The following is a 27262-nucleotide window of genomic DNA, read 5'->3' on the forward strand; positions in this document are numbered from 1 at the left end:
ACTCTGAGTACAACAGTGAAAGATGACCCTTAGAAAAGCAACAAGCAGACTATAAAACCAACAATCCCTTCAGGTTCGAAAGGGACATGAATCAGAAATTCATCTTAGAGAGACAAGTCAAGGAGCAGATAGATCTGATGGCCAAGCACAGCACTGCGGGAAGGAGGCGAGCAGGAGATGGGAGAGCAAGACAGACTGTGCGGGGAGTTTCTGGTGGGACGGGGAAAGGGCGTGCGGGAGAGAAGGCAGAAGGAGCCAGGAGGCCAGGACAGCTGGGGGGCCATAAGTGATGGGGGAGCAGGGGAAGGAGGTGTTGAGAGGTGACACAACCTCCGGACTCCCACTTGCCTCGACTTGCCTGCCAAGGATGATTTTGAGCTATCCATGCAGATAGGCGCTGCCATGTGGGGCTGTCGAGGCTGCTCCTTCCAGGCAGGTGAGGGACAGGCTGTATCCCTGAGATCTTCCACCTAGGAAGCTCCTAGGGCAGCAAATCCTGGAGGTGGTGGGAAAGGGTCTGACAGAGACACACAAATGCCACTCTGACATGCGAAGGAAGTGCAGACAAGGTCACTGAGCAGTTTATAAGCACTTAGAAGAGGAAACATGAACTACAGGGCTTTGCATGGGCCCCTGCAGGCCCTCCAGAGACAGCATGACATCCTGCTTTCTGCAAGGCAACCAGCAGGACAGATGCCATGTGAGAATGCGCTGGTGAGTGTGAGGCAGTTGTTTCATGGCTTCATAACAGAATCCCAAGGGTGTTGATTAATTATTTGCTATAACCTGAGGGGAAGTCCTTAGGGATATAACCAAGGAATTAACAAATTTTCATACAAGCTGAAGCAGGGAGTCTAGCTAGTTGATCCACACACACCATCCACAGTCAAGAAAAGCAACCACAGTCAATGCTGGCTGAGGCAAAAACCAAGACCCCCTTTTCAATCAATGAGCTGGGCATGGTGGTACATAACTGTAATCCCAGCCATGTAGGAAATGTAGGTAGGAGGATCAGGGTCTGAGGATGCTCCAGGGAAAACAGGTAAGACCTTATTTCAAAAATATCTGCAGTGTGCCAGTGGCCTATAATCCTAGCTATTTAGGAGGCAGAGATCAGGAGGATCGTGGTTGGAAGCCAGCCCCAGGCAAATAGTTTGCAAGACCCTGTCTCAAAAAAAAAAATATACATCACAAAAAAGGGCTGGTGGAGTGGCTCAAAGTGTAGGCCCTGAGTTCAAGCCTTAGTACTGCTAAATAAATAAAGCAAAAAGAGGGGCTGAGGAAGTGGTTCAAATGGTAGAGCCCTTACCTAGCAGCACAGAATTCAAAACCCAGTACCACAAAAAAAAAAAAAAAAAAAAAGAGAAAAAAAAAGCAATTACAGGCTGAAGTGAGGGCCCAATTAATAATAAGTCAGTGTCTAATAGGGACAAAGAAGTTTTTAAATTATGTTTTACCTATGAAAAAGATTTCATTACTTCTCTACATACTTAACTCAGCCACAGGCGACTGACATGGCTCCCATGGCAGTAAGCACAGCAGGTTGGCTGCACTGGGCCTACTGCTGGGCAGTGGGGGTGCTAGACCCTGTGGACGGCATCCCAGCTCCACCAGTCCCTGGCTGTGGACTCGGCCCCCAGCTCAATACCTCTGAACTACCTCCTCGTCTGCCAGCTGAGGGGGAAGTTGGAACGCGGTGCTGGCACTTACGTGGAGTGAAGCAATGTGTACAGGGTGCTTAGAGCAGTGGCTCAGTGAGTGTTGCCAAGGAGAACAGAGCAAGGTCAAATGCCTTGACAGCGCAAGTGTGAGGAATGGTGCCTCTGAGCAGATCCAGCTGTGCTGACCCTGCTCTTTCTTTTCTGGGGGACCAGATCAAGGGAAAGAGTAAGTAAGAGTGACTTTGTTCTTCAGAGGTTCGAGTGACCCTAAGATTGCTGTGTTCACTCTGGGAGAAGATCACTGTTAGCACAGTAACAAAGGACCTGGCCCACGAAGGCCAATGCTCTTCCAAGCATGTGGTACGACAAAATTAGCAAAAGCCCTCATGACCTATTGGTTAGGAAAAGAAAGAGCCGTCTTTGATGGGGTGGGAACGAGGCGTGCACTGCACGACGCTTAGGTAAGGGCTAAGAGGCCTGGGCGAAAGTTGTGGGACAGATTCCAGCCCAATCTGAGGAAGGCTGCCCTTTAAGGATGGAGCTGCTCCCACCAGAATCTGCCATGTGCTACTGTGGTGAGGCCTGGAGCTTGGTGCTGCCCACTTTTTACAGTGTTGTTTCTTGGGGCACAATGCACCTGAACCCGTGTCCTCACAGCCACATTAACAGAGTCCCTCGCTCTATTCCTTGACCATCAGCTGGCCACATGCATTCAGAACACAGCAATATGGAACCTGACCAGTATAGGAAGCAAAAGCAGGAAGAGTGAAAATGGAAGGCTTTTTTGCACTGCATCGAGACAATCTTGACTTCACCCCAGAAAGAGGCAGAGGAGACAAATGCAGCTTCATTCTCGTGAGAGCACTGGCACGTGCAGCAGGCGCTGTGAGCTGAGATGACGACAGGGTCAGCCTCATCCTGGGACTCAGAGAGGAACAAATGGTCCTTGGGAGCTGAAGGTGGAGTTCTGCACGGGGAGGCCTGTCTGGCTGTCAGCCCAACACACACCAACAACCACGACGTACAACAGAATGAGGAACTGGGAGAGCAGCTCTCAGAGTTGCTGGCTACTGCCTCCTATTTAGGTTTTATAATTCACGTGCTACACACTAAAAGACCACTATAAGACCACTGGCCATAGCATTGCTTGCAAAAGCAAAAAGCTAGACATTACCAAAGTGTCCAATGGTTAACAATGTTCAATGGTTTGTAAAGGAACATTCATATTCTAGAATATTCACAGAAGTCTAAAAGAAAAAAGCCAGTGTGTGCTGATAATGGAGAAAGAGCCAGGATTATATTAAAGGAAATGGACAGCAGAGCATGGGATGGAAGCTAAGAACACACAGACTTGTGCACACACGCTTATAATTTCTAGGGTGCGCAGCATCACTGTGTGGGGTTGTTATACCAAAGACCCCAACTGGACATGTCTCCTTGGGTCTGATCGGATCCCAAGGTCACTGACTGCCACCTGTCCTAAGCTTTTCCATCTCTCCCTCTGACAATTGCTGGTCAACCCTACCAGGCCACAGGATGTTATGAGATGGCAGAGACCATCCATGGGTTTCTACCACGTTCTCTCCTTTTACAAAGCAGAGGTAAATTCACATATAGAACTCACCATATAAAAATGTGCAGTTCACATGATAAAAGCGAGAGCACACAAGGGAGGGGTGAGGATAGGTAAGACACCTAAAAAATTAGCTAGCATTTGTTGCCCTCAACGCAGAAAAACTAAAGCAAATACCTTAAAAGCAACTGAGGCCAATAGGAAAAGGGGAACAGGTACTAGAGAAAAGGTTAGATCAAAAAGAATTAACCTAGAAGGTAACACCCACGCACAGGAAATCAATGTGAGTCAATGCCCTGTATAGCTATCCTTATCTCAACCAGCAAAAACCCTTGTTCCTTCCTATTATTGCTCATACTCTCTCTTCAACAAAATTAGAAATAAGGGCAAAATAGTTTCTGCTGGGTATTGGGGGGGGAGAGGGAGGGGGTGGGGTAGGTGGTAAGGGAGGGGGTGGGGGCAGGGGGGAGAAATGAACCAAGCCTTGTATGCACATATGAATAATAAAAGAAAAAAAATGTGCAGTTCAGTGGTTTTTGGTATACTTACAAGGTTGTGCAATCAGCAGCAGTAGCCAACTCCAGAACATTTTTATCATCCCAGAAGGAAACCTCATGCTCACTGCAGTCACTTCCCAGTCTCTTCCACTCCTCTCTGCCCCAACCTCGACACCACTAACCTACTTCTTGTCTCTGCGGATCTGTCTGTTCCAGACAGTTCATACACATGGAATCCGGATGGTATGTGGATAACTTCCTTCCCACAGCACGCTTTCAAGGTTCATGCATGTTGTACCATGTATCAAAACCTCCTTCCTTTTTGTACTGCTCAATAATTCCCCACTGTGTGGACAGTGCACCTTGTTTGCCCATGCTTCTGCTGTTGGGCATTTGGGCATTTCTCCTTTTTGGCAATTATGAGTAACACAGGTTTTTGCAGGGACTTAGGCTTTCATTTCTCTTAGGTATGCACCTGGCAGTGGGATTATTGGGTCACAGAGCTGATAGAATGGCTCAAGTGGTAGTAGAGTGCCTGCCCAGCAGGGTCAAGGGTAAGCTATGTTTAACCTTTTGCAGAGCTGCCAGACTGTGTTCAAAGTAACCACACCATCTGACATTCCCACCAAGAGCAGCCTGGCTACACAGTGAGTTCAAAGCTAGACTGAGCAACATAGCGACTCTGTCTCAAAACAACAATAACAAAAAAGATTCACAAGAAAATGCTAGCAGTGATTAACTTAGGCAAGGAACTACAGTGGTGAGGATAGAAGTTTATATATTTTTAAACTGTTTGAGTTCTCCCATTATGTACTTTTATTCTGGGGGAATAGTACCGTGATTAACTAAATAATGACTATGAACTAACTGCCTTACTTCTTAAGTTTTCCTATATTTAAATTTAAACCCCTACTAAAGGGTTTTACTGCAAAGATGAAATACCTTGTTCTGTAAGTATGTAGTTAGGGGGCTGTGGAGATTCTATCCTTCCCTTAGCAATGCCTGAGTAGCCAGGGAATGGTCTAGGAAAATGAAGAAGGAAGGCTGCTTGAGGCCAATTATGCAGGACATGTCTGTCATTTTTGTTGTTTGGAAGAGCTGCAGGTTGAGGGTGTCCCTCCAGCAGGAAACAGAAACTGAACAGCCAGCTCCAGGGGCCGGCACTGGCCTCTGAAACAGGAAAGGACAGGGTCTGTTTCTGGCTAGCTTAGAGCCTTACTGTTTTTCAGACACTGCTGGCATGGGTTCGGCATCTTCCCAGAATTACAGGGTAGGAATGGTTCTCACAGCTGGCATGGTAGTGTATGTGGTTCCAACTAAGAACACTGTGCTGGGAGAAAGGGGTGGGGGGTGTGGGGAATGGAGATGTAGGGCAGAAATCCCAAGATTCAGATGTGGAGGCCTTTGGAAAGGCACAGGCCAGGGCTGATGGTCAGAAGTTCAGGTAAGGAGTCTTGAAGGCCACAGAGGCAAGAATTTTTTTCTCTTAGGACCATGGTGAGATTAGGAACAGATGCTAGGGAGCTGGACAGGGCAGGGCCACAGTCGGGACACAGGTGTGGCCCTTCTAAGAGGTTAGAGCAGAAGTAGGTTTGGAAGGTATGGGGCTCCCACTGTCTCACAAGTGTCAATTCAATTCTTCCCTCAAGCTACAGTTGAGCATCTCTGTTTAACTTTCAGCCTTTCTCCCTTTAATTCTATCCTTTTCATTTGTAACCAAGCAATCTCACACTTTAAAAGCAGCTCTCTTAATGTCTTAGGAAATTTTTACTTTGTGAACATTCCAGCCAATTCTGTTTGCCAGGAGGAAAGGCAGGTGTTTCCAGGCTCAGGAAGATAAAGAGTCAGAGGTAGGATGCCCCCTGGTCCCAGGGGAGGGTGGCAGCAGCAAAAGAAGAGATAAGGCCAGCTCCAGAGCCTTGGGGCCGGGGGAAAGGGAGCATCCCGAGAAAGGGGGAGTGGGCTGGCCCTGGGGTTTGCACCCTGTGCCTTTGGTTTGACAAGGGCCCACCAGGCACCAGAGCGTAGAGAGGACCATATCTAGCATGTGCTGAGTATCTACTTGAACCACAGGTAATTGCCAATTTCCCATGATTCATGTAAATACACGTGTCTTAAATGATTTGCATTACTCCTCCTACCACCTGTAAGGTAGAAACTCTATTGTGACATTACCTCTGTTTTATAGCTGAAAGCAAAGTTCTACGTGGTGTAGTTGAGTAACGTTCAAGGCCACACAGCAAACAGTAGCATCTAGACTCCTCTCCAGGCCTCCTCTGAGAGCCGCTGTGCTACCATACCTGGTTAACTCTAGAGCAGAGCTTAGGCTTCTGTCCTCAGGTCATTCTGACTCTCCAGAATGAGGCAGGATGGACCAGGCCTTGGCCACAGAGGGCACAGAATAACAGGGCTGCTGCCTTTCACTCTCTTCAAAGGCATAACAAACTTCATGAAGCCCACAAATTTCAGCAGGTCCTTTAAAGGTCCAGTCCTTATGGCAGTTAGGACAGCTTTGCATTGTATTCCTACAGTCTTCTTTGAAGTTGGAATGACATGTGCATCTGTTCTGAACCTCGCCAATGAGCTACTCCTCTGTCAGAGCCTCAGGCCAGTGAAGCTCTTCTGAACTCAGCCCTCATTCCTGAGAGAGCCACCTAATTCCATCTGGCCTCTGCAGTGTGTCTTTGATCAACTGTTATCCCAACGCTGTGTAATCTTCCCAGAGCTCTATTTTCACTATGCATTCTTGGAACTTAAAATAGCTTCCCCATTGCTGGGACAGTCACAAGCAAACTCTTGATTTTGACATCGACAGAAGTCCACTGCTAAGCCAGTCCTCACCCAGCCACTTCCAGCCTCCCAGGTTCCTCATGAGACCATTCTTTCAACAAGACCATCCTCACTGGAATGTCTGTATCACACCACTTTACTTTTATGCTGCTAGGCTTTGCATTCCACTTAAAGCCCCCTCCCTGTACCCTACACCCATCTCAGTCTGTCATCCTCACTGTCCTAGCTCAAGCTACACATGCTTCCCGTGGCCCCTCCTAACTAGTCTTCCAACAGTGAGCTCGCAGTTCTGAGAACTCTGAGGATGCTGCCTAGGATCTAGCTATTCACTTGTGATCAGTATTTCAACTCTCCAAATAACATACAAAGACCCTTGGGGGCAGAGCTCATGTCTATAACATTTGTTTCTTCAACATCCTTTCAATATGCCAGATGCAAACCAGACATCATCCCTCGGTAGTGAAGGATGAAGGTTCAGGAGAAAGAAATTGAAATTTTTTGATTTTGTAGGTCAGAAATGGTCAAATGTCAGAGAAACTAATACAACTACTTTAAAGCAACTGAGGCCAATAGGAGAAGGGGACAAGGAACTAGAGAAAAGGTTAGTTTGAGAAGAATTAATTTAGAAGGTAACACACATGTACAGGAAATCAATGTGAGTCAACTGCCTGTATAGCTATCCTTATCTCAACTGGCAAAAGCCCTTGGTCCTTCCTATTATTGCTTATACTCTCTCTTCAACAAAATCAGAGATAAGGGCAAAATAGTTTCTGCGGGTAGCGAGGGGGTAGGGGGGAAGAGGGAGGGGGAGGGTGGGGGCGGGGGGGGGGGAGAAATGACCCAAACATTGTATGCACATATGAATAAAATAAAAAAAAAAAAAGAAATGGTCAAATGTGCCGGGCACCCATGGCTCATGCCTATAAGCTACTCAGGAGGCAGATATCAGGAAGATCACGGTTCAGGCCAGCCTGAGGAAATAGTTCACGAGACCATACCTTGAAAAAACCCATCACAAAACAAGGCTGGTGGAGTGGCTCAAGGTGTAGACCCCGAGTTCAAGCCCCAGTCCAAAAAAAAATACATGGTCAAATTGTTGTTCATTTCATGTGGTTCTACCTAAATATAAAAATAAATTATCAAATAATTATCTTGGGGACACTAGTTTATCTAAGCATAGGGCTGAGACTTTTTTGGAAGGCAGCAGTGCCTGTGCTGAGTCATGCTGATGTGGCATTGTGCAGCAAGGCAAGGATGTTCTAAACAGAGACACCATGGAAAAGAAGGAGGAGGGGAGTAAACAGATGAGAGGAGCCATGAACGACACTGTATACCACCATAACTTACATGGTGAAGCCCTACCCCTCCCCAGCACCTCAGAATGAGTTCCTCAGAATGCAACTGTACTTAGAAAATAAGGCTTTTCAGGGGGGATGAGTAAGTAAAAATGAAGTGGTCAGTGGGTCCTAATCCAATCTGACTGGTGTCCTTCTAAGAAGAGATTTGCACATACAGAGACACCAGGGATGCACACATACACAATACGAAGGTGGCCATCTGCAAACCACAGAGAGGGCCCTCAGAAGACACTAAGCCTACCAACACCTTCAGCTTGGCCTCTAGAACTGTGAGAAGATACATTTCTGTTGGCTAGCCACTTAGTCTTTGGTATCTACTATGGAAGCCTGAGCGGACTGATACAGAACGATCTGTGACCTATTTGGGAAGGCAGAGGGTAAAGCAAAGAATAACAAGGGATGAAACTGAGAAAACAGAGAACTGATGTTTTATGGGACCTTGTATGCCATATCAATGCACCTGAAGTTTTCCTGGAGGTAAGGGGAAGCTTTTGGACTCTTTTTTCAGTGGCAGTGAAAAAGGGCAAGACTAGATATAAACAGACTGGAGATGTACAGTGGTAGAGCACTTGCCTAGCACGTGGAAGGCTCTGGGTTTCATCCCCAGTCCTGTCGAAGGGAAGGAGGGAGGGAGAGAAGGAAGAAGGGAGGGCGGAAGGGAAGAAGGGAGGAAGGAAGACTAAAGGTAGAAAAGCAGTTCATGGGCTGTTGGATTGGTACAAGCAAGGATGAAAAAATTCTAAACACACATAGTGGTCTTTGGGGTGGAGAAGGGTGCAACTGAGGAAACACTTAGCAGGTAAAAACTGGCAGTTGTTAGGGATGGCTCCTAGAGAGGAGTGCAGGGAGGGAGGAGCTGGAGCTCTCAGGCTTCTACCCTGGATGTGTGCTGGACCTCGATGTGTACTGCCACAGAAGAGCTCAACACTCAGAGATGGGCAGATGATGGTGGGGAGAGCGCAGCCAGGAAGAGATGTCAATGGGTAGTTAAGCATTCACTTCTGAGAGAGCCAGGCTGGCAGTGGGGACTGAGGATCATCCACCTTAGATGGGGTATGGCTGAAGGCACAGGCTTCACCAATGTGTCTGGGCTCTTTTCCTGTCCATGTGCATACCAGCTCCATCCATGCTCCTGTGACTCTTTGTCGGAGGGCAGCCCTCAGGTGGCCTGAGCCTGTTCTGCCTGCTCCCAGAAGTACCTGGGAATGTGATCTCTCTAAGTATGGGACTTACTTACTTGAGGGGTAAAATACTCTGTGGTCTATGCCCCGAAGGGGAAAGTCTGAGGGTAACTTGACCTAATATCATGGCACCCTGTCTTGGTCTCTATCTTATTTTCACCCTACTTCCCTTTCCATTTTCCCCCAGGGAAATTAGATTACTAATAATCTTACATAAATGCTCTCTCAAGTCTTCTTGTGAGGAAATCCCACCTAAGGCAAAGGGTTTGGAGAGACCACTCTGGAAGGAAGTGCAGCTGGGCGTGTTCCCTGAGGAAGGTAACTGAAGCGACTAAGAAGACTGAAGAAAGATAGAGGGGCAGTGGCAGAAAGGCAGAGAGCCAGAGGAGGCACTGCCAAGAAAGCTGGGTGACAGAAATTTCCAGGAGTTCCCAATGGTGCCAAGCAAAGCAGAGGAGTGTGGTAAGTCAACACTTGCAATATGGTTACAGAATCTGGGGATAATACATATGGCACAATGAGCTGGTGAGAGGTGTGAGGGCGGAGACAGTAAGTTCTGGTGATTGGATGCAGCCTTCAAAAGAGGTTATTTAAGGCTGGGAGAAATGGAAGCACACTTACCAGCTAAGGGGAAGGAAGCGGAAGAGAGGGAGGGGTTAGCAACTGAGGACAGTAAGGTGACAATGGAAAAATGTGGCGGAGGGCCACAACAGGTGGGTGGTACCCTGGGCGGAGGTCCCAAACAATGCGCTTTTGGAGTTGTTCTGCTCAAACAAATGAAACAGGTTTTCTCCTTTAATCACCAGATTCTTCCTTAAATTCGTTGAAGCCTACAGGCTTTAAACTTAAAAATAAGATGGTATTAATAAAAAAATACATATAGCTAATTAAATTCAGGTACAGATGCTGCATTAAAATGTAAGGATATGGTTGGCTTTCATCAGGATAATTTAAAAAGACTGCCTGTCCTTCCTGATGAGCAACAAAACCCCACCCAAGTTAACCCTGTAAAGGAGAAGCTCCAATGCGTTCCTCTGCAAAGTTAGGGTGTCTGGACAGCTGCCCAGGTGAGTCACTGTTGTTTGCCTGCAGGAGTCCCCAAGGGAGCCACTATCCCTCCTGATGGGATAGGACTGGTTCAAGAGCTTCTTTCTCCCTGCTGCCTGATCCTCCCTACCTTCCCTCCTCTCAGTGAGGGGTTAAGCTCTATGGACCTGTCAAGGCACACTCCTCCTACTTCCACCTTTGGAACAGACAGACAAGTTGTCACGTGGGAATGTGGACGTAGAGGCAGCTATAGGATCAAACACAGAATGTGGCCGATGGCACAATGTTCCCAGCTGGGGCAGGAGGATGGAGAAGGAAAGACACCAGGGAAGGTGTGGAATAAGTGCTGGAGACCATGGAGACAGGCAGCAGAGGACAAGGCACTGCTGCGCCAGGGACTCTGGAAGGAAGGGGAGGAGCTTTTCTGTGAGGTCAGCCTGCGTTACCGTGAAGGGATCTGTCCTCACACACAAGTGGGAAGACTGCTGTGCTCTTCAGGGATTAGGAAACTTTCGAGGTGAAGGCTTGCAGAAGAGCAGGAAAGGGTCACACACAGCAGACTTTAATGAACAAGACCTTATGACTGCAAACGAAATGCAAGGGCTTAGGCACCATGCAAATTCCCAGAACACTCCGGACACCACGGTAGAGTTACACACTTGGAGTTTGCTTCTATTCCTCAGGGATGGCATTGTGACCTCAGGGCGAGGCCCTTGAGAGGAAGGTAGGAAAAGACATCCACATTTATCTGGCAGCGTATCAACTGTGGAGACAGCAACTAAGAGAAAAAGCTACATGGGACTGGTGCCTGTCAGCGCCTCCTTAGCATGATAGCTATATTTTAACATTGTCTCAGCGTGAGCCTGACTGTAACAATGAATCCAGATAAAAGAGGAAGCGATAATAAACCACAAACAATAAAAACCAACAGAGGTTTCTTCTGACCCTGCCACTGTAGCTCTTCCGTCCCATGGGGCCTGTCAGAAAATGCTAACTGAAAACACTTAGAGAGGCTGCCAGAATCCAGCTGTACCTAGAGACAAAGGCCCAGGAGCCCTAGAGAAACCTCCCCTTTCCCCCAGCATCTTCTTTGGCAAAAGCCACAGTGCTGTACTGGTCAAGAGTAGAGCCTGTATCAGAGCTGCTGTGGTGGATGGGGTGCAGGCCAAGCAGGAAGGGATGAAGCTACAGTAAAATCACATTTCTTGTGGTGAATAGTACTGCCCAGGGCTGGTGAGAGGTGAGGGAGAGTCTAGAGAGAGCCACTGGGTTCTCATCTATGGGAAAGGCATCTTTAATAATTAACAAATGCATAAAGGCATAGAGTCATCACTGTGACCTCTGACATTTTGCAACTCTGAGCTAATTGCCAAGCCTGGAGCCACCTTACAGACTCCCCAGCCAGGACCACTGAGGTGAGGAAAGCACCAGAAACTGTTGCAATCAACTGAAATTCACAGCTAAGTCAATGTAAGAGTCAAACGTGGGACACGCTTGATGAGATGCACTGTTCAACACTGGGTTATGGAAGGTGCAAACAGGGAACGGGCCTTGTGGATTACTGAAATTAATAACTCAGAACCAAACAAAGTTTAAGCTTTCCTCTTCTTGCTTTGTTAATACTGTCCTATCTTCATCCAACAGAGAGCAGAGTTTCCTTTTTCCCAGTATCTGTTGAAATAAGACATATGCTTTTGCGTGTCAAAAGAGAAAGAAGCTTGATCCAACCCGTACAGGTCACTACGCCTTACAGGTCTTTCCAGAGTCCAAGACCTGGAATACTTCTTTTTTTGTAATGTAACTAAATGCTGTATTGAGTTCCTTGAAGGCAGGGATGTGGTATAGGGTAAAGAGAACACTTCTGATCCTTGGGTTTAAATTCCTGCTCTGCTCTTTATCGGCTGTAGATGTAGGGCCATTACTCAGTCTTTCTGAGCCACACGCCATTTAAGTGAAGATGTTAAAGAGCTAGCCAAAAGGTGGGGAAGGACCAGAGAAGTAGTCGGAAATCTGGAGATTGTGACACATTGAAGTTGAGAGAACAAAGTATTTCTAGAAAGAGAGAGTGTGTGCTGGAAGCTGCCACAAAGATTGTTAAGGCTGGGATATGAAGTATCTCCCCCCCAAAAGCTCTGGATTGAAGGCCTGGTCTCCAGCTGGTAGGGAGTGGTAGAAACTTCAGAAGGTGGGGCCCAGCTGGAGGAAGGTCACTGGAGGTGTGCCCTCACCCTCTCCCCTTCCTGTCCACCATGAGGAGAGCTGCTTTGCTCTACCACCCTCCCACCACCCTGGTATTCTGCTTCACTTCAGGTCCAAAGCAATGGAGCCAGACGATCATGGACTAAACCTCTGAAACCACGAGCCAAACAAACCCTTCCTTTTTTAAGTCGTCTATGTCAGGTATTTTAGCTCAGAGACAAGAAACTGACTAACACAAAGACCGTAAGAGAAGTTCCTTCTGTGGGCCCCTGAGGAGCAATCTCACACTAACTTATTCCTGGGCCAACATTTCAAGACTGTGGTGTATCTTGAAAGAAAGAAAACAAGACAGAAGTATCTAAGACCACTGTATTGTTTCAAAGGACTCATTTGTACTTTAAAATAAAATCTGAGGACAGACTTTTATGACTCTGCTTCCTCTTTTCTCTGACAATGACAAGGATTTCTAGGTTCTCTGCGCCCATTTAAGGGAGAATTTTAAGGATGGTGTAAACTAAGCCTGGACTGTATAATCTGGGGCAGGTTCAGAAACACTTCCTCCTCACTGTAAGCATATCTGATAAGAGTATTTCCATACTGCTGTGCAGTACGCCTTTCAAATGCAGCTCTCTTGATAAGCCTAAATTTAAGCAAACACAATTTCAAAATATTAAGACAATGAAACACAGACATCATAATATTCTAGTACAAAGTTCTCCCAACTGCACTCCCACAGGGGAAGAACTTGGCAATCCAAAGCTAAGGATTGACCATAGCTCCACGTTCTCTTCACAGGGGAACTGACTTGCCAAGGGACACCTCTCATCAACAGATGTTAAATACCATGCCAGGACTCCCACCTAAAAGTGAACCCTCTAGCCCTCGGCTCCCTCTGCTGCCTCCCCAGCCAACACAACCTCCTTACTTGCTTCACACTCCCCAGCTCTGTTCCCCGAACTCACGCTCTCAGGCTGGCCTCCCTCTCCACTACTCGAAAATAAGAGTGAACGTCAAAGTCACCACCATCTTTCATGTGACCCACCTGAAGGTCACTTCTTTCTCACCCTCCTCCACCCAACACCACTATTCCCACCTTCTTGCCTCACTGTCTTCCATGACCCGTGCCCTGTGTTCTCCACATGCAACGACTGCCCCAGGATCCTTTGCTGGCTCCTCTTCTCCTGCTTTCTCCTTTCCCTTGACTTCAGTGTGCTGAATGTTCTGATATGCCTTTCACACCCGCTGAAGTGTTAGGGTTTTTTGTTTGTTTGCTTGTTTTTGGTGTTTTGTTTAATTGGTTTTTAAAAAATTTTTATCATACTATTATTGTGCTGGGGGTATACTGTGACATTTAGAAAAGTTCTTACAATTTATCTTAGTTGGACTCACCCTCTCCATCACTCCCCTTTACCCCCTTCCCCACCGAGTTCTTAATGTTGAATATTTATTTGACACACACTGGAACCTTCATTTTCCTCTCCAGAGCCTGTTCCTCATAACCTTCAGTATCTCAATAACTAGCATCACCATCTACCCAGCTGCTCAATTCAAAAACTTAGAAGTCATTCTTGATACACTCATGGCCTTCCTTTTCATAGTCAGGTCAACAAAGACCTACCAGTCCTACCACCAAAACACGTGTCCAATAGGGCTGCTTCTTGCACCTGTCACTGCCCTACCAGGACCCCCTTGCATGGACCACCGAAGCACTGGATCCCACTCCTGGCTCTCCGTTTGCAGCCCAGTCCACACAGCAACACAGCAGCACTGTCAACAGCAGACAGGTCATGCTCCTGCCCTGTTGAAGAATCTCTGAGGTCGTCTATAGGGCATAGAGTAAGGCTTCTGTCTGACTCTCACAGTCCTGCTGCCTTTTCTGTCCCCACAGCATCTGAAGGACCTTTCCTGCTTCAAGACCTCCATGTTGCTCACTCTGCTAGGCTGAGCACAGGCTGGGCTCAGTCTTGAAGTTCTCCAGTTAGTTCAGATTCATACCTGTAATCCCAGCTACTCAGGGGACAAAAGCAGGATCGTGAGTTTAAGGTCAGCCTGAGCAAAGTTAGCAAGATCCTATCTCAAAAACAAAATAAATAGAACAAAAGGGATGGGGACGTGCCATGGCTTAAGTGGGAGAGCTCTTGAGACTCTGGGTTCAATTACAAGTACCACAAAAAAAGAAGGGAGGTGAGGCGGAAGAAGAGAAGGAAGACAAAGAAGTCTCTGAACGATCCTGGATCCTGCCACAGCACTGCTCACCACTCATGGCCAGCCTGTGCATGTAGCAGTGTCCCCACTAAATGGAAGTGACATGAGAGCAGAAACCCTGTGGGCACTGGCAGTGGGGCAGCCCTCCTGTCCTGGCTCAGTAGACTCTGGTCAAGGGAACAGATGCAGGCACAGTGGCACTGGGGTGGAGCACGGGGCTCCTGGCCCCTGTACTAACCCCAGCTCCAGCCGCCTCTCCTAAACAATGGATGAGTCAGCTTGGGAGGCCATGGTTGGCGTGTGAGCATTGGAGCTTCCGTGGGAAGGGTGAGGCTGTACAAAAGCACCAGCCAGCCTGGCTCCCAGAGGTGCAGACAGCTCCCTGCATTTCCACCAGGCAGGAGGGGTGGGGTGCTTACTGAAAACCAAACCTCAACAGCAAAGTCATCCAAAGCAAGCCTCTGGTTGGGAGGGGTGGGGAGGATGACGGAACTGTCCTTCTGGGAGGCCATCTAAAATAGTGTGAAGAGAAGGGGCAATTCCTTCCCATACGTCTGACTGCAGGTTCCAGACCCTTGACTCTGGTTCAAGAGGGGGCTCCTGTTGCCATAGCAACCTCAGTGCTCCTGGGGCCTAGGCACAAGGCTTCAGATCAACAGCCATTTAGAGTAGGGAAGAAAAGGAAAAGAGCAGAAAGGGACAAAAATGGAACAAACAAACAAAAAAGGCAAGAAATAATCCTTCAAATGCCACAGCCACACTCTAAAAACAAAACTGAGAGCGGGAGTGGACCCCTCCCTCTGCCATCGCAGCTTCCTGCTGAATGACATCTGAAACAAAAGGCCCCTTTGACACACACATCTGCTACTGCTAAGCACTTAGCAGTCAATATTTTCCTAAAGATTTTTCCCCTTTAGCTTTAAAGGGTTACTGTCTGCCAGGCTGCCCAACCCCAACCTTCTCCACATAAAGTGACTATTAGAACTTCAAACGAAGAATTTACATCCGGAAATGGCCTCACGCTAGTTTTTCCTGAATAGAGACACCAGGAAAATGTCAGAAGGCAAACCCAAGCCCACACTCTGGAAGACTCAAAACAGAGCTATCACATCCCTGGGAGGGTGAGTGAGGCCAGGCTGGTTTGATTTACGAAGGAAACAGCAGATTTAATCAGACAGCCTGATGCATCTTAAAGGGAAGAAGAGGGAGGGAGAGAAGTGCAGGAGCGTAAGGGTGCCTTACCTTAACACCTGCATCTCCTCAGGGGAGTTCTGTAGCTCATCCTGGAGGCGATGCCAGCGCAGGCAAGCCCTCAGCTCTTGCTGCTCCTGGGCCTCGTGGGAGGACAGCTGTTTGAGCCACAGACACATAAACACACGTGAGCAAAACAGTCATTGTGTTGGTCAGACCTGCCCCACAGAATGGCTTGCTTTGTTTCAGTGCCTTCCCCCCTGCCTAGGCAGGCTCCCTGCTTTCTCCTTGCTCTCCACCAGAAAACTCTTAACTGTTCAAAGGAGATGAAGGAGCACTCCAGCACAGAACACTCTAGCACGCTTGTGTTGGTGGGTGGAGCCAAACCTGTCTGTTTGGAAGGGGTCCCTGGTCTTAGAACACATCCCACGCCCTGGACACACACCTGGCCTGGAGAGAAGGACCTTCCCTTCAGGCCATTTCCACTTTGGTTCCATCCAGCCTGCCCTCCTTTCCTTCTCTGTGTTTTTGCACAGGGAGGGGGAGGCTCCTCTATTTACCTATTTTTCCCAACCCTCAATTTTGTTAAGCACTGTTTACAGTGGAGCTTGCTAATGTAACCCAGATGATTCTGTTTGCATATAGTCAGAAAAAAAAGCATACTGCCTGGACTCAATTTGGGGCCAGGGAAGGCCATCATACTCTGCCCTACTGAGTTAGAATTGGTTGCTGTCACATGGAGAGCTACAATCTCAGTAAGGAGGGCAGCAGAATATCCCCCGGGGAGGAAAAAGTGTAGGATCTATAGGTATTTCTGGACATCCAGGTCCCTGATAATTCATCCAAGTATTTACTGAGTCTCTGCTCGACCCTGGGGATATTATGGACAGTCTCCATGAGGAAACTAGGGCTGGGGGTGGGGCACAGGTAAGGACACTAACATCAGTGTGCAAGTGATGGTACAGTTAAGGAAGGACTCAGGTGTCCCTCTCCAACCAGGACATGTCAGAGGCTTTCCTATGGAGGTGATGCTGCAGGGAAGACAGGTCAGCCAGGGTGCAGAGATTACTAGGTGTGGGAAAGCCTGCACAAGGCCCTGGGGTATGGAAAGAGTGCCATGTGCTTAGAGAATGGTGAGGGATGTGGTCAGGCTAGGACAGCTACCATCCAGGGAGGGAGAGAAGTGCCAGATGACCAGCAGATTCTATGTGCCTGTTGTCACAGACCCAACCACACCCTCCCCACGTGCTTGATGATCTATTGCAATGTGACTGTATTTGGAGACAGGACCTCTAGGAAGGTGATTTAAGGGTATATGAGGCCAGAAGATGGGATCCTAGTCCTATAGGATTGTGGTCTGTGAGGGAGAGACACAGAGCCCACTCCCTCTCCTCAAGCATGGAGGACAGGCCATGTGAGAGCAAAGTAAGAAGATGGCCACTGCCAGCCTGGAAGAGAAGCCTCAGCACAAATCAACCATGCTGGCACCTTGATCTTGGACTTCCAGCCAGCCTTCAGAACTGGGAGAGAACACGTCTGTTCCTTAAGCCACCCCCTCTGGTGTCTGATTATGGCAGCACAAGCAGATTAATATACCTGTGAAAGGAGTTTAGACTTTATCCAGATCAATGACAAGTTATACAGTTTGACCTTGCAGCTCAATTCACTTTTCCCTGCTACTCTGAGTGCAGTGGTGCTCCCAGCTTACTCTGTGACTTTATGCTCCTCCACACTGCACTTCTGGTGCCCAGTACTGCAGAGTCTCTGGAAGCACCCCTTCCCTGGTGGAGCTGCTGCTGTCCACAGAGTGCTCCTCTCCCGCTGGGAAAGTCTGGCACCTGCACTTGTCAGGTGGCCAGCTCAGTGTGACCCTTAGAGGAAGGGGTCGAGCAATGGATGTGCTCTGGTAACATCTCCAAACTCCAGAATGGCCAATTTACCAAGGGGTGTTTGCGTTTTCACTACACTCACGTCAAAGAGTGATGCAGTAGACTAAGCCCACTGTGGGTTTGGGGAAAGGACGATGGAGGAAGGCTGGCTCCTGCTTTTCCTTGAGGCTCAACTCACAAGTCACCTCCTCCACCAAGGCTTTCCTGTCCCCTCAGACCTGGCCTCTCCTACCTCAGAATGCACACAATTGGTGCTCACTTCTCTTTCCTAATTTATTTTCTCCTTCCTTACACTGAGTGCTCTCCTTAACCTCAGCCTTTTATCCCTATGAATTGAGCACAGAATGGTCACAGAAGGCAAGCAGCTGTGAGGCACAGGCAGCTTCTGTCAGTGGGTACAGACCTATTCAGGGTAGAGGCAGACCAGATAAGGAGACTAAGGAGTGGCTGTCGGAACAACAGGCAGGGAAGAAGGCCCTGTCTCCAAACACCGTCACACTGCAGCAGGTCTTCAACATGCTTGTGAAGTGGGGCAGATGGGTCTGTGACAACAGGCACACAGGGCCTGCTGGTCATCTGGCACCTCTCTCCCTCCCTGGATGATTCTTTTTCGGGATTCAGGAGGGAATAAAGGACTGAGATACTGTTACCCGATGCCTGAAATGAACTCACAGTTGCCAAGAACAGCACCAATATGATGGTCTCGGAATAGAACCACAGGTGAATATGTGTTATTGAGAGAAGCAAATTTATATTAAGCTCGTGCTGAGCCTGTGTGCAGATGGGTAGAAATACAAAGAGGAAAAGAAGAGGGGTTTCCTGTACGCTCTTCATGTATCTGCAAGGTGCGAAGCTCACTCATAGGTTATTACACTCACCCTGCAATGCTAAGCTTCCTACTCCATTTACGGAGGGGAAACTGAGTTTCAGGGAAGTCACAGATCCTACCTGTACTCAGAAAACTTGTGAGCAACAGAGCTGGGACTCAAGACCTGGGCCAGCTCAGAACATGACCTCTTAAAAAAATGCTAAGTAGTCCAGTGTGTAAGAGGCAGGGATGGCACAGAAAGGAAGTGACTCAAATACTAGGAACTGGAACACAAGCAGGAAGCATTTTAGCTACCACATCCTCATCAGAACTGGTGGCCAATTCTTTAAAGCACAGGTGTAAAATGGATGCATACTGGCCATGCTTGGCTTCTGAGTGTTTGATCTATATACTTTTTGTTGTTGTTGATGGGGTGCTGGGGATTGAACCCAGGGCTTTGCATATGCTAAATACATGCTTTACTACTGAGCTATATCCCAGTCCTGACTTGTGTAACATTTTCTAAATTTATGAACTTCACATAAAAATCCAGATTTATGGGCTCGGGGCATGGCTTAAGTGGTAAAGCTCTTGCCTACCGAGTATGAGGATCTAAGTTCAAACCTCAGTACAACATCAATAAAAAAACAGATTATGGAGTCACTAAAAAACTAGAAGTCCAGGCTATCCTGAGTCCTCCCTCTAACATGCCCACATTGGCTAGAGCTCAGTAGCAACTTCCCATTTGCCACCACCCTCCCCACTCCCTAATATACAACACCAACTGCTTCATTCTTTACTTACTACTCATTCATCTGAGACTAAGACTCTTGACTTACATTTCAAACTGATTATTTAACACACCCAAGTCAATGTCACCACAACCATAACCACAAAGGAATGCTTCAGTATGACCTTGAGTGTTCATCTCTGCTCAAATGTGTCCTCACCAGAGGCCTTCGCTGACTCACTTCCAAAGGAGCTTCCCCCTCTGTGGGCCCATCTTTCTTCACAGTGCTCTTCACCACCGCCCACTTGTTCATCCATTCTCTCTCCTGTCTCTTGACTGCAGACCTGCAGGGAGCAGGTTTCCCTCTCTTGTTTATGCAGCTATCTACCCAGGAAAAATGGAGCCTAGCACACTCAGCACGGATCTGTTGAATGAATGAACAACTGGAAGTAGAACTAGAATCTGGGTAGGGAAACACTTAGTGTTTTTTTCAACCCACCTGCTGTGCTTCAGCCCAGATAATGTCTTCTAGGTGAGTGGCAAACCCTTCGCTAAGCCATTCCTCTGTCCAGTCACGCGCCCCGATGGCCAGGCCAAACCAGGAGTGAGCGATTTCATGGCAGAGGCGGGTCCCACAGAGGCTCCAGCCTGTCAAGGTGCTCTGGGAGAGGAAGATGATGTGTGGGCTGTGGATAATGGGAGAGAAAACACATGGAGTCCTGTTAGAGCCTGTCCTGGAGGCTGCCCCACAGGGCGGCTTCCTCAGCCCAGTGAGTCTGTTATTATCTTGTGCAGGCTAGATCATGACCGATAGACTCGCACCTGAGATGCTTTTAGACCTAAATGAAGTGGCAGTTTATGTTTCTGGCAGCGGTTCAGGTTGCCGTTCCTGCCAGCAGTTGTCTCCGTCATCAAGCGGCTATTACCTGTAATAAGTAACCTGCACCACAGTTTTATACTGAAAAAATTACAAGGCAATGGAAGCGTTTACTCTGAGACCTGGACTGTAAAAAAAGGGCAGGTGTGAGAATGTGAAGTCCATGCTGTCAGGAGAGTGATCAAAGAAGACCCTTCAGCCAAAAATCCCGGCAGCTTACAGGCGAATTGAGAAGTCATGCAGAAGGACAGGAAAGCTAAGAAGAATGGAACCAAAAATTTCCCATTTCACACTGGGATTGGCGTGGAGTTAACAATCTAACAGGTGCCACAGCTGGGAGAGGTTTCCAAGGGACCCGGACATGGGTCGAGTCTCTGGGAAACAAAGATTTTCAGTGGAATCTGGGAGCTTACAGATTCACATGATATAACAAAATTATGAAGAGAGAAGGCGGGAGTTAACCCACCCAGGTGTGCAAACAGCCCCAGGGCTGGCACCAGATGGGGAGATTTATCTAATCTCATTTTCCATACCTTGTTTTAAAGCCCCAAATACCATGATTAAAATTGCAGAGATGAAACAGGAAGAGGGGGGCTGAAGGCAGAGGAGGGAGATAGAATAGTTCCTGTGTTTCCACCTTCAGCATCGATCCAGGACTTGTTTACAGTTTTCCTAATGAAGAGTTTGTCTTAAAAGAAAATCTCTCCTCCACCAACTGAAAACCAGTTGTGAAACCATCCAAATGAAGGAACTGTACACACTAGTTCCTTCTTTGGAAAGCCATTTGTTTGCCATCACGTCAGCTCTGCACAAGCCAAGGCTGCTTACAGATCTTTTGTCCACGCCCACGGCCACCATTAGAGAAAACCCACCTACATCTTCCTTGCACAACCATCACCATTCAGCTCCAGAGCTCAACTGCCACTGTGGCAGTCAGGTCTGCCAAAATAGACAGCTTTCATGTGAAATAATAACAGGGCAGGAGTGCAGATGAAAAAGCATCGGCCAGGCTCTCCAGAGTCCACCAGAAACTCCAGAAATTAAGTAGAGTTGAAGCATTGAGGACAAAGGAGTGTGATGTAACAGGCACCTATGGCTGTGCAGAACACTAACTAACTCAAAAAAACATAAAGAAGGGAGTGGGGGGGGAGGAAGAAGAGAAGGGAGGAAGGAGAGAGGGAGGAAGGAGGGAAAGAAGGGAGTTATGAAGGAAGGAAGGAAGGAAGGAAGGAAGGAAGGAAGGAAGGAAGGAAGGAAGGAGAGAGGAAGGGAAAATGAAGGAAGGACAGAGGGAAGAGGGAGGAAGAAAAGGAAATGTGGAAAGAAGGAAGGAAAAGAAGGAAGAAGGAAAGAAAGGAAGGAAGGAGGAAAGGAGGAAGGGAGAGAGGAGGGAGAGAGAGAGGGAGAAGGAAGGAAGGGGAGGGGGAAGGAAAGGAAGAAGGGAGGGAGGGAGGGAGGGAGGGAACAGAGGCACCAGAGCCAACCTCCTCTTACTGAGAAAGTGGCGACTGAGAAGACAAAGTGTGGAAACTGGCATTTTCAAGTAAATGAGCCCTGGCTCTGGCATGTGCAGTGCTACAAGAAAAGCCACAGAAATGTCCAAGTAAATAACATTCCAGACGTACTGCTGGCAGCAGTTCACCCTTTTGGCTAAAACAAAACAGAAGTAACTTCAGGCCTTATAAACAGGCTCAAAGAGGAGCCTGCCTCAGAAGGGTTCACTGGCCAGAGGGCAAAGGCCAAGCACACAGCCTAGAGACTGGACAGCTGACCCTCCTCAGGCAAGAGGATGATTGAAATCCCGGCTAGACCTGCCACTGCTTTGTCCTTGTCCCAGTGTGGAAGCCTGGCCAAGGCCCATGTAGGCAAACATAAGTCTGTGAGCACCAGAAGGGCTGCAGGAAGGCAGTGTGGGGCAGCAGGTCACCTTCCTGCCCTTGACTTTTCCCCTTGCACAGTCCCTGTGTCCTCTGCCAGCTCCTCCCCTGCCTTCTGCACTCTGGAAGCATGGCAGCAGTCCTACCTAAGTCCCCACTTCTCACCTCAGTCCTTTCTAAAATCCCAACTACACGTACTTCCTACTGCTCTCTGAGAAAGACAGAAGCTTGAACATCCTCCAACCGAATGGGAAGGAACATTTCTATTTCACTGGATAGAAACCAGCCCATTATCAGGGAAGCCATTTTCCAGCTGGGATTCAGACTCTGAAGCCTCTAGCTGTCCAGTCTGTCCTCTAGGTTGGGCTATATATACCGGGTCACTCGGTGGCTATTTCCCTGTAAAGAACAAGTCTTCTTTCCCTCTCTCAATAAAAAAAAAAAAAAAAAAAAAAGCCAAATTAGAAGCATGGAGTGAGGCTGTGATAACCTTTCTGACAGGTGTTAACAAAATTCCGACACAAAAGGGCCAGCTGAATAGTCTTTCCAGGAGAAGTTCCTTCTCTCTTTTTGACCCTAAATGTCAGAATTTCTCAAGACAAGTAGATTTTTAAATCATTTATGTTTCTAACTGCTTTTCTTCAACAGCAAATGAAGAAAAGCACAGGGTGTTCTTCAGTTCACCTCAAGGGGTGACGTTAACTATTCCTTCATCGATGGATACTTTGCCTCTTGTCCACCTTCACAACAGGATGAAGGCTGAGAATATTCTACTCCTACCTTAACCCTGACAGAAGAGGCTCCCACATTCCTGCACTCTCACAATCTGACTCATGCCTCCATGCCATCAGTCTTCATTCTGATGGGCCCACAGGGGTTTCTGTCTTACCCCGTGAAAGAGTCTGTCAGCTCCTCCACAAGTGCCAGATTGTAGATTCACCATCATTACACAGGACAGAAGACTATCACTTCAATAATCTTCATCCTAGAAATCCGCCGAGTTTACTGCTGTTCCCAAATGAGGGATGGGCAGGAAAGTGACAAGCCAGTCTCATGGGAGGCGTCTCTTTGCTACCTGAGGGAGGAAAGGGAGTTGGGGGAGGAGGAGGGGGTGAGCAAGCCAGGGGTGGTGTGGAGCCATAGCAGGCCAATGCTGGTATCTTTTCCCCTAGAGACCACCAGCATGGCGTGGTGGAGGCTGCCTCCTCCCCCAGAGGCCAAGCTTACTGGACGGTTGTCATGTCTGGCCTGAACACTCTTTCTCAAGACTGTTCCTCAATGCTGCCTACCCAGCCAGCCCAGAATGCTAGGCCCGTTAATTTAAAACATGCTGTAGCAGAGGAGGAAGAAGCGCCTTCATTACTCCCAGGAGCGGCTCCAGTCCTTCGGGAGGAATTCAATTTGGTGCGGAAATGGAGAATTTCATCAGATCTTAAGTAGGAGCTGGTGTTTGATTTATTTCTGCTTTTTCCAGGGAGACCTGGCCAGCGTGGCCCATCTCACTGCTCAGGGAGTGTTGCAGCCCTTGGCAGCTCTGGATGGAAGCCACAGCCACAAGTCAGGGCAGATTGCAAGGTGGCTCTGAGGACTGGGGCCAGGGACCTGCCTCAGGCCCCTCCTCCCATTACAGTGGAGCAGGTCCCTTGTGGGGAGCAAATGTATTACCTCACATCCTCGAGAGGCTATGTCATAGGAATGTATTTACCAAGCTTGAACCTCTTGTGCGTTTAACATTTTTCACAATTTCAACGGCCTATGGAGCCCACTATCCTAGGATGGAAAGAAGGAAGAAAAAAACCAACACAGAGCGAAGCCAGTTCCTTCCTGCCAGCGTCCAGTTGGATAGTTCAAGGGCCTCAGAATCACATGGAAAACAACCTTTGCTTGTTGTGACTTGATTAGTTGCTGATATCCTTTGGACAAGGGAAGTATACACTCATAGTGGTCAGGAATCTGGAAAGACAGGCGAGTGCTGGTAACCTGTGTTCTCTTTCCTCCATAGGCCTGCACTCTTCCAGCTCACCTACAAACCAGGTCCTGCTCCTTCCACTCTGAAATAAAGTCATCCTGTAGTCCCGCTTTCCTGGCTGAAGTCTAATGTAGGGGATGCTGGTCTCATAGGCAAAGCAGTGGCCCAGATTACCTGGCTGAACCCCACTCCCCTCCAGCTCTTAGACTGCTCAGTGGAGAAGAACCATCTTCCACTGTCCTCATCTGGTGTCCTACAGTAGCCACATATGGTAAGCTTCAAATGGAAGGCTTAAAAGGATGATAACCTTTTGAGCGAGGGGACTTTCAGTTACCTAAAGTGAGCATTAGCTCTAAAAATTTGGCAGAAAACTTACTACATCTGAGCAAAGTTTAAGGCGATACAGATTTGGGGAAAAATGCTCTACCCCAAAAACTCAGGAGACAGATTTACTATTCCAGTTTACTGACCATGAAAGTGAGGCACAGAGAGGTAATATTACTAGTCCAAGGTCACACAGCTGGCAAGGAATAGAGATGGCCTTTGAACTCATGCAGTCCTGACTGAAGCCTCCCTCTGACTGGCTCTGCTCACTCACTGGGTTTAGACCTGTGAATTCTATGCTCCTACTCCTCTGTATCAACTAGGCCCTCTGGTGCAATGATCACTGATCTCCCAGAACCTCCGCCTATATAGCCCACCAAAGGGAAGCCACCAGCCATGCCTCTCCTCCTGAAGTCTACATCACAGCTAGACTGGCAAGAGGTTCCAGGCCTTTTGATCAGTAATACTTCTGCCTCTTCCTGGCAAGGAGGGCAGGGAAAGAGAAGGAAGATGACAGAACGGGGAAGCACACTGCCTAAAGAGCTTAAATTCACCGTAGTGGGCCACCTTAAGGGGATGCTTTAGACAAACAGGTGCCAGAGTGTTCGGTCAGGCCCTGCTCTAGGACTCCAGGAGGCCCTGGAACGGTGGCACACCAGTTGGCCTCTCTTGGCCCGTCTGCCACCTATTTTAACTAAAGTCCGATATTCTTTTCAAGCAGAGGTGGCTTAAAGCAGGTCACAAACTCAATGGGCTACAGAAGCTAAGACAGTACCAAGAGGAGGGTGCTGGGTAATGAGGACCATGCCAAAAGAGACAGGGAAACAAATGCAGACATAGACAACACATGGGAGAAGGAGGCAGAGGAATGAAGAAGCACACAATGAAACGCAGGAGGTAGATAAAAAAGAATGAGGCTGGCAAGGAGAGATGTAGAGGGAAAAATGAAACAGTAAGATGAACAAGTAGACAACAAAGGGAAGAAGCAGGTGAGAGAAGTAGACAGACAACAAAAAGAAGGAAGGAACAAGTTGAGGAAGAGGATAACAAGGCAAAGAAGCCAGAACTGGAGACCAGGGAAGTGGAATTAACAACCTCGGGAGGCAGAGAGCAGCAGGAAGGAAGCAGATGACAACAGTGGCAGGTACACAATGGTTCTTAAGGAGCTCCAAGTTTGTAGTCCCCAGCTCAACTCCTAAACTTAACTTAGGAGAAGCAAGTTAACAGGGAGGGCTAAGTGACCACTGCCTAGATCCGATTCCAGGTGGGTGCTTGTGGGACAGGGAAAGGCTACAAAGCAGAGCACAGATGGCAACAGCGAAAAGACAGTGCTCTCCCAGTGAGGAAGGGAAAGGGGTTAGCCTTAGTGTTGGTGCTGGCCTACTGCTAGCATGAAAATCAACAGTACTACTTGACTCTACAAGACACAGAGACCACCTTAGGCCTAGTGGCAGCTCTGCAGGCCACAAAGAGGGGATGGCAGAGACTGACGCCTCACTTCTCCACTGCTGAGCAACACACGAGGGCCCATGGCCTAGACTTCAGCTCTGCATGCTAACTGAGCGGGCAGCTTTCCAGGGAGTTGGTTACACCTCCCTGGGGCTGCCCTGCCTTGGGTAGGCGCAGAGGTGGTAGCTGGTGGCTATGCTCATCTGAGAAGGTCAACGAAGTTAAATGTGAGTGTTTCACGTTTTAACGCTAAAGAATCAGAGGAAAAATCAGTATTTGATTGAATTTTCCAACTCAATTTGGACTCCTTTCCCCTCTGAATCTTAAATAACATGCTCTGCCTAAAGAGTGTCTGGATTCTCACAGATAAGAGAAATATCTTTTTTAAAAAAAATCGTAGTTACTGAACTAAAAAGGCACTAACTCTGCGCTTTGTACATCTTGGACACATGCATGCCCGCCCTATATGAACAGGTGGGACTGTGCTGAATGCGTCTTTTGAATCATCTCCAAATCACGTACGGACTGCAAGCTGTACATTTTCTGCAGGAAGGGTGACTCTCCTGGCAAAGAAGCAATTATCAATTAAAACATGTTGGCAGCCCTCCTGGGGGCAGGCACATGGATGCCAGAATGGGATTCTCTCCACTCACTCACTGCTTCACTGTCCCCACCATGTCCTCCACAACCAGGGGTGAGGATGTTTGTTCCCATAAAAGGAGCTAATAAAATTAACCTCCTCTGTGATACAGGGAAAATCTTTATTTAATAAAATAATGCATTTTGCTTCATTCCCAGAACAGCAATAAAATGGTGCGATTGAGAACCATATTATCTCAGCAGGTTAGTCTTCACTGCATGTAGGAGAGCCTGTCATCAGCAGCCATGCAGGAGCTCGGAACAGTGCTCTGGAAGGGACACATATGGACAGCTTGCAGCCACCCTCAACAAGAACAGTGTTGTCACTGGTCTCCTTTGAAATAAACTCCTTGGAGCCACAAATCAAGCCTTCCCAGGTTCCTTGTCTAGGAAAGGAGGCTGTGGGGATTTCCTAAACAGCACTCAGCCATTTAATTGATAAGAGGGCCATCAGTTCTTCCCACAACTGAGAGCAAGTATTAAGCTCTCGCTGGGCACTCTGGGACTCTGAAGGCCCAAGGCGCAGTCAGAAGTGTGTTCACGTTCTCTGTGGGGACTGGCGGAGGCTCACACAGGGCAGAAAGGCCAGTCAGAACAGCAATAGGCCTAAATGCAACAGAGGCATTGTAGGCTCAAGAGAGTTCTGGAAGCAGTGTTGATGCGAAAGGCAGTTTCTCCCACGTGTTCCCTGCCCAACAGTCACCGTCAGCTTGCAGGCAAAAGCTAGAAGTTACTTTAGGTGGAAACAAGCACCAGAAGTACTGTGGGGAGTGGGCACTAGCGATAGCTCTATAACTACCCAGCATGGAATCCAGGAAAAGAGAATGAAGGAAGACTCCAAGCAGTCCTCCATGGGTGGGTGACAACAGTGACAAAGAGGATGGTGAAGAAAAATTTTAAATGCCAATAAACACCTGGACATTGCTTCCTCCCTCCCAGGTGACACACTGACCTGACCCTTCATGCTCATGAGCTCCTTCATTTCCACATGACAAGTT

At 48.0% G+C, this 27262-nt stretch overlaps 1 protein-coding gene across 20 annotated transcripts in view; it reads right to left on the bottom strand.

The window, feature by feature from the left end:
* The window catches only part of Aopep (aminopeptidase O (putative)), a 293876-nt gene that overhangs the window by 113800 nt on the left and 152814 nt on the right, over positions 1–27262 (bottom strand). For all 20 annotated transcript variants that reach the window (XR_012440580.1, XR_012440575.1, XR_012440579.1 and 17 more), the window contains exons 6-7: positions 19629–19815; positions 15754–15860 (exon numbers count right to left, since the gene is read on the bottom strand). Coding sequence is in view for 14 of the 20 variants with exons in the window: in XM_074052594.1 (XP_073908695.1) it covers positions 15754–15860; positions 19629–19815 (294 nt within the window). In the remaining 6 variants the exon portion in view is untranslated. The remainder of the gene's footprint in view (positions 1–15753; positions 15861–19628; positions 19816–27262) is intronic.

Source organism: Castor canadensis, chromosome 13 (assembly GCF_047511655.1).
Source record: "Castor canadensis chromosome 13, mCasCan1.hap1v2, whole genome shotgun sequence".
Classification (NCBI taxonomy): domain Eukaryota; kingdom Metazoa; phylum Chordata; class Mammalia; order Rodentia; family Castoridae; genus Castor; species Castor canadensis.